The sequence below is a fragment of the Mesocricetus auratus genome, unplaced genomic scaffold (assembly GCF_017639785.1).
Source record: "Mesocricetus auratus isolate SY011 unplaced genomic scaffold, BCM_Maur_2.0 Super-Scaffold_100028, whole genome shotgun sequence".
NCBI classification, from domain to species: domain Eukaryota; kingdom Metazoa; phylum Chordata; class Mammalia; order Rodentia; family Cricetidae; genus Mesocricetus; species Mesocricetus auratus.
The window spans coordinates 3,113,468-3,121,115 of record NW_024429209.1 but is presented as its reverse complement, the minus strand read 5'-3'; the positions used below and the strand labels follow the sequence as shown (position 1 = coordinate 3,121,115).

The following is a 7,648-nucleotide window of genomic DNA, read 5'->3' as shown; positions in this document are numbered from 1 at the left end:
GCAGCTCTCCCGTGGCACGGCAGGGCACATTCCCTGTTATACTGGGCGGCCTAGACTGTTATGAGGGCAGCTGCTGGGGGCCATGCCACACCTCTGCCCTGAAAGATGTCTCCTCCCTTCTGTAGTGGTACCTAGGAAAGAAGTGTGCTGTCCTGATGCCTCGGAACTGAATGCTGCATCAATGTCTTTAGGACACTGAGCTGAAGTTAACTGATGCCCTCAAAACAGCTCGTCTCCTAAGAGCTGCCTTTTGGGAGGGGGGCGTCTAACTGGGTTTCCTGGGACCATCTGCCATCCTCCTTAATCCAGCCCACCACGCTGCAATAACGCCATGAGTCCTTAGTACACGTTACCTCATTTATTCTCACAACATGCCTGTGAGGTAGGGAGGGGCAGGGACTGTCCCCATTTTACAGAGGAGGAAGTTGAGGCACACAGAGGTCAAGTGACTTGCCCAAGGTCACAGAGGGGGCGGCCAAGCTAGAACAGGCTCCTAGAGCAGGCCTTACTTCACCTGGGGGACCCCTGCAGCATGCGCCAGACAAAAGGATGTCCCCAATGCTCTTGAATCACACCCACAGTATAGAACAGCCCCTGGTATGCCAAACCATCTGCTGGGTCCAGCCCCCTCCAGGCGGCCTGACCCAGCCTTGCCCTCCCCACCCTGCTCTGTGGGCCCAGGCCTTTGCAGCTCAGGGCTCAGAACACCTTGGGAATAGGAGTAGAGAAGTGGGGGACAGGAGAGATTGGGATGAAAATTACAACAGAATAAAAAACAAGAGGCTGGGCTGATGGGTCGGGTGGACAACCAAAAAATAGGGGCTGCTTACACACAAGGCATATTTTTTTACACACACTTGTACACACACCTAGATATAGTACATGTAAAAATATATGCTATTCACACACCCGCCTCCTGCAGGTAACCCGAGAGCCAGTGGCAGCGGCGCTGGTGGGCTTGGGTGAGCAGATGGGCGTTTATTAAATATACACTCTAAGGTCTATGTGCATATATACACATACGTACAGACACCGCCACCTGCCCTGGGGGAGACTGGACAAAGGTGCGGCCAATGACAGACAACCCCTTGGAAGCCACTTGGGAGTCCTAAATTTTCTTTAGCTGAAGGAAGGGGATGGAGCATGGTAACCATGGCTTCCCCACACGTGCTCCAAGGACCAGCACTTTTCTCGTCTGCTCAGAGGCCAGTCCAGCCTGACACTGCCTGGACAGTTGGATGGCAGCAGAGGCGGGCACCTCATCTGTGTGCGCGGGCCGACAGTGTGTGAGCACTTAGCGGGGAGGGTGGGGAGAGGGAGGAATGCTACCCATCTCTGTCCTCTGTGCCCTCAGCCCCAAAGGGTGTGAACCAGAAAGCTACTGGCCATGGTGGTGACCCCTGTGTGAGCTCTGAAAAGAAAAGTCATGGGATGTCAGGAAGGGAGGGGCATGGCAGGGGCCCAAGGCTGCCGTGGACTGTCGTCATCCTGTAAACAAGCTAGTTCCCAGCAGACAGAAGTAAAAAGACTGTGATCTGGAGGCTGGGCCAGGGCTGTCCAAGTTGTTGTTGTCCTCCATGGCAGCCCAAAGGGAAGAGGGGCTAGATTGTGGTATTTGATTTTTTTGTTTTGTTTTTGTGAGTCAAGTCTTCATAACCTAAAGCTTGGAGGGACCCAGAAAAGCCACATTGTGAGCCCTTGTTTGTGTCAATTGGAAAGTTGGCTCAGGGTCTCTAGAGATAATAACCATACTAAAGGGTGAGAAAACGCTGTTCCGTTTGCATTGAGTTTTAATGATTTAAAATTGAGTGCTTTCTCCTTCGTGGCCTTAGAGCCTGGTCTGGGCCTCAGGGACATAAATCTCGATGCTGTCCGCACTCTCTGTGGCTGAGTTCTGCCGCACAGACGCTGCTCGCTTGGCTGCCAGGAGTCTCTTTCTGGCCTCCTGACGCTGCTTGTCCCCCGCGTCTGAGGCTTTGTCGCGGCTCATTGCCGCCTTAGATTTGGCTGGCTTCTTCGGAACCGGAGGTGGTGGTTTCTTCTCTTCCTTTAGTGAGACATCGAGGAGGGAACAAAAATAAAGGGGCCACGTTGTGTGTGGCACTGCCCTTACGAAATGCAGGCAGCCGGCACTGTACCACCCTGCCCCTCCCCACCAGACCGGCACAAGCAACACATTAGAGTCTGAAAGCCACAGAAGCAATGAGAGTGGGAGTAGCACAGAGTTTAGGAGCAAAAAGCAAGCTTAGACTCTTAGAGTGTTCCAGAAGAGGATGGGCAACCCCACCTGTTCCCACCCTTGCTTTGAACCATTAGGAGGAACCCAAGGCACAGATACAGCCAAAGTAGTGACTTCAGCTGTCCTTGTATCCCATCATATTTCACATGCTGTCCTTGCGTGGTAACTCACGAGGGCCACAGTCCAACATGACAGGCCCCGGGCTCCACTGCTCTAGAGGAGGCCACCCGAGCCTCACAGAAGTATTGGGGCCAGACCCCAGTGCCTGTGACAGCAGGGCCCCAGGAGAAGGAGGGTCATTCTTTTTCCACTAGCACTTGTGACCCCTTTTACTAGACATGCAGAGCACAATGGCATGCTTTGGGGACAGCCTCCACTACACAGCGAGCAGCATGCTGGACAGGTGCCAGGCATGGACCCCGCAAAGTGATGAACGTGAGCCCCAGCTCAAAGACGACACATGGAGAAGGGAGCCAAGCAGCACTGACCGATGTGGGCAGCGTTACTGCCGACCAGGAATTTGTCCCTGGACTTCCCCTCCGCACTGGTCCATGCTCACCTTCCTCTTCTCGGGGGTCTCCACCAGCTGCCAGCTGTTGGCCTTGAGGTGGTAGAGTTCATCAAACTTCATGCTGATGTCCTCAATGGACAGCTGCAGCAGGTCCCAGAACCCTGCCAGGTCCTGGGCTGTTGGACGGGGGTTGGCATCAGGGTTCTGTGGGGCAGATGGGGGTCAGTGGGGCAGCAAGACAGAAGCCTGTCTTATCTCTCCCACCACACATATGGACCTCTGGCCCTGGGGGGATTCTGGGCAGGGCCTTGCTCCCTTGTTCTGTGGCCAGGCCAGGATCTGTGAGTGAATGAAGCCAGCTCTGGTCATGGCCAGTGCCAATGGCAAGGATCCCTGGGAACAATTTCATCATGAGTGGACCCTGCACATACATGTGACCGTGGCCATCGCTAGAATCACCATCACAGGGCTGTGGCAGGGAAGGCATGTCTCTTCATTTTATCAGGTGGTGCATTCTTGACCAGTGTTTTCCAGGGAGGTAGGAAGAAGGCAGGCCCAGGCCAGCTGTGATCATGGAATACCTGTTTTGTTTTCCACCCAAAGGCCCTGGAGACTCACTTTTCACTGTGCTCACCCTTGGAAACTCACACTCCCGATCTGCTGGGACAGATCCTGGGACATGCTGTCCAGGACTCAGCTTCTGGCCCTGGGGCAGGCAGGCCCCAAATGGGCAAGGGAGGAGGAGACCCACCTGGTGCAGGTGTAGTGTTTCCTTAGGTCTTACCTTCAGCAGCCTCTTGGATATAGAATGGACTAAATATAAGAAAGTCAGGGCCAATTGACTTACATTCTCATGTGGCTGTTTTATACCAGGTTCAATGTTCTATTTCTGGAGGATTGCCTCAGCCCTTCCTGTGTTGGGCATGGTGTATTCTACCACCACCATTATAGTGCCCTGAGGGAGCAGCACCTCCTCTGTGTAGATGCCACAGGCTACAAGGGGCTTTCTGGGCAACTCTGGGCAGGGCAGCCCTGTAGTGGAGGTAGAGTCACTCACCAAGTTCTGCTCACAGAGACCCCGGAACTGCTGGAATTTCTGGGACATCAGGAGCTGGGCGCTGCCCACAGCACTGAGGACTTTTCCTAGGACTGAGAGAGACAGAGGAAGCAGCTCAGCATACACAACAGGGCTGGACAGGTACCAGGCTTGGAGGATGAAAGGTGGGGCTCTGGTCATGTGCATGTATCTTCACTGTTAATAGAACATGGGCTGGTCTAGAACTTGCTCTGTAGACCAGACTGGCCTCGAACTCACCTGCAACCACTACCTGGCTAACCCATCCTTATTAAGGAAAATGTAAACAGATGAGGGCAGTGCTGGTCACTGCAGCACTCAGGAGATACGGGCAAGTGTAAAAAGAGTTTGAGGCCATCCTGGGCGATGAGAGACCTTGTCTTATAAATGTCAGAAGAAAGCTGGGCATGGTGGCTCACATTGTTAATCCCAGCACTTGGAAGCAGACACAGGTGGTTATGATATCTGCTGCAGCCAGAACTTTATCCCCATTTCTAAGGAAATGTGATGGCATCTTAAATGGGAAAACTTTCCAAAGAAATGTAAACTACCATGAACTCCAGAAGAAATAGAGGAGCTGTTGAGATGGCTCAGTGGGCAAACACTTGTCATATGCCTAATGACCTGAGTTCCATCCTTGGAATCTGTGTAAAGATGGAAGGAGAGTGGACTCCATCAAGTGCCTCCTTACCCTCCCATCATACACACAAACACTAAGTACTTTTTGGTTAGAAAGCAAGAAAAGCTCTAGAGGGTGCCATCTCAACACTTCCAGATGGAGAACCAGAAGCTAGCCTGGGCATCCACAGCAACACTTTAGAACAAATGAATGAAATGGGAGGCAGAGGCAGGAGGATCTCTGAGTTCTAGGCCAGCATGGTCTACAGAGTAAATTCCAGGACAGCCAGGGCTACACAGAGAAATCCTGACTTTAAAGCAAAACACCCACAATAAAACAAGAAGCCACTATGTAAATGCTAGGGACTGACCCCAGGTCCTCTGGGTAGAGTAGTTAATGCTCTTAACCTTTGAGTGTCTCTGCAGTCTCTACCTGTGATGTTTACTTGGGAGGCTGAGGCAGGATCACAAGTTAAAGGCTTGCCTGGACTATTCAGTAAGACCTTGTCACAAAAGTAGTGGCTAAACAGGTAGAAGTTTCTTTGGGGGATGATTAAAACATTGGTATTACATAGTGGTGACATCTAGGCTCCATGAATTGTGTATGATAAAGGGGTTAATTTTTGTGTATAAAATATATCTCAGGGTTTCAAGTATGGCTCAATGGTGTGTGCTTAGCAATACCCTAGGTTCAATTATGTCTTAATCATGTTGTTAGAAAAAAGTTAGAAAACTAGGAAATCCACGGCTTACCAGTGGTACAGACCAAGAAGGGTGCACAGCACCGAGCAGCTCAGATTAACGAGATGAGCGAAACAAGTGCAGGTGTCAAGGGGACACCACTGGGTCTTAGTAACAATGGTTGGGGTTTTGTTTTTGTCTTGAGACAAAGTCTTATGTATTCCAGGCTGGCCTTGAACTTGCTATGTAGTGGAGCCTGGCTTAAACTCCCGATCTTTCTGCCTCCTAGGTAAAAGGATTACAGGCATGTACCATGTTCAGTCTTGACAACTGCACATTAGTCTAATTGATTTGCTTTGTAATTGTAATATAATTCTAAAAATGTATGTGTGTGTGCGCCTGAGTTGTATGTGTACCATGTGCATCCAGGAACATGTAGAAATCAGAAGAGGGCATCAGATCCTTTGGAACTGGAGTTACAGATGGCTGTGAGCAGTCATGTGGGTGTTGGGAATCATACCTGGGTCCTGGGACTGGAGAGAGATCACTGTAAGCTAAAATAAACCCTTTCTTCCCCAAGTTGCTTTTGGACAGCAATAGAAACCCTAAGAGTCATTGCAAAAATGGGCAAAGGAGCCAGGTGTGATGTTGCACATCTTTAATCCCAACACAAGATGTGAATGCAACATCAGTCCGAGCTGCTGTCAGAGCCTGTCTCAAAACAGAATTAGTGAGCTGGTGCAATGGTTCAGTTGTTGAAGGTGCTTTGCTTCCTAGACTGTTGACCTGAGTTCAATCCCCAGGACCCACGAGGTGGGAGATGAACCCACTCCTTCAAGTTGCCTTTAGCACATGTCCCCTTCCCCATGCATTTTAAAAATCAGGTGAAGTAATGGAAGGAGACAGCCCAACATAACCCCTGACCTCCATGTGTGCAGCACCTGCAGCACACCACACGCACACACAGACGCAAGCTTTATGTTACACGTTTTGCCACAACATGAAAAAGGGCTAGAAAAATATAAGCCAGCAATTCTATTCCCAGGGATATACTAAAAAGTGAAAACAAGTATTCAAAATATATTTCATCATGGTATTTGAAAAGTCTTATCCTGGTGCCTATAATTATTTCTTCATTGATATTATCAACACAGCTGTCACATCAATGCTATTTTTATTAGTTTGATATTTTCACTCATGTAATGTGCTTGTGCAAACTCTAAAAGGTAGTTTCCCCCTCTTGTTTTGTGTGTGTGGTTCTGGGAATCAAGGGTCATTCAGGTTGAGCAAATGCTCTACTACTGAGCTACACCCCAGTCTACTTTCCTTTTCTTTAAGTTTCTTGATGGAATTAAATGCTACAAGGTCAATAACAGCAGCATTCTCTTGCTCTCACCACCAAGGGTATCACTTTTAAATAGGAATAAATTAACTAAAGTTCACTGGACAGTCCAGGAAAGCCTCCAACCCTAAAGAGAAGTAGAAAAAACAAACTTAAAGGAATGCAGGAACATAGCAAAGTAAATTTACATAAATGTCTCAGTAAGAAAGGAAATGCTGTAATCATCAGTCAAGGGCAAAGTCTTAGGAAGAAATGAGTATGCTGGTTAGCCATATAAGCATATGATGGACAGTCTGAAGATACTACTAATGCCAGCAGAGTTCTCCAGTAAAGAACACAAAAACCCAATAATCAGGTCTGATGTGGTGGCTTCACGCCTATAATCCCAGGACTTGGGAGGCAGAGGCAGGTGGATCTCTCTTGAGTTCAAAGATAGCCGGGCAGTGGTAGTGCACACCTTTAGTCCCAGCATTCGGGAGGCAGGCGGATCTCTGTGAGTTTGAGACCAGCTTGGTCTACAAGAGTTCCAGGACAATCTCCAAAGCCACAGAGAAACCCTGTCTCAAAAAGGCAAAACAAAACAAAACAAAAAAAACAACCAACCAGCCGGGTGTTGGTGGCGCACGCCTTTAATCCCAGCACTCGGGAGGCAGAGGCAAGGCGGATCTCTGAGTTCGAGGCCAGCCTGGTCTACAAGAGCTAGTTCCAGGACAGCCTCCAAAAGCCTCGGAGAAACCCTGCCTCGAAAATCAAAAAAAAAAAAAAAAAAAAAAAAAAACAACCAACCAACCAGTAAGCACTTATGAAGAGATTATCAACATTACTAGTCACTATGGAAATACACTGAAACCACAGTGAGATATCACAGTTCCTAACATGGCTATCACATAAAAGTACTGGGACAGGCAAGTTTTAAAGACATCATCAAGCCGGGCGTTGGTGGCGCATGCCTTTAATCCCAGCACTCGGGAGGCAGAGACAGGCGGATCTCTGTGAGTTCGAGGCCAGCCTGGTCTACAAAGCGAGTTCCAGGACAGCCTCCAAAACAATACAGAGAAACCCTATCTCGAAAAACAAAAAAACAAACAAACAAAAAAAAGACATCATCATTTTTGGGCCAGTCTGAAAAGGCCCTAAATATACTAAGATGGCAGCAACAGTAAATGGGTGACACAAAGATAG

General features: G+C 49.1%; 1 protein-coding gene across 6 annotated transcripts in view; it reads right to left on the bottom strand.

Moving 5' to 3' along the window:
* Window positions 1-343: 343 nt before the first annotated feature.
* Dlgap4 (DLG associated protein 4) overlaps window positions 344-7,648 on the bottom strand; it is a 140,289-nt gene continuing 132,984 nt past the window's right edge. For 5 of the 6 annotated variants that reach the window (XM_013124080.3, XM_013124078.3, XM_013124079.3 and 2 more), the window contains 3 exons: window positions 3,808-3,899; window positions 2,799-2,954; window positions 344-2,047 (listed from right to left, as the gene is read on the bottom strand). In XM_013124080.3, coding sequence (XP_012979534.1) covers window positions 1,829-2,047; window positions 2,799-2,954; window positions 3,808-3,899 — 467 coding nt within the window. In that variant the 3' untranslated portion in view covers window positions 344-1,828. Of the gene's footprint in view, window positions 2,048-2,727; window positions 2,955-3,807; window positions 3,900-7,648 lie in introns of all 6 variants that reach the window. The other variant, XM_013124081.3, reaches the window with a different exon arrangement.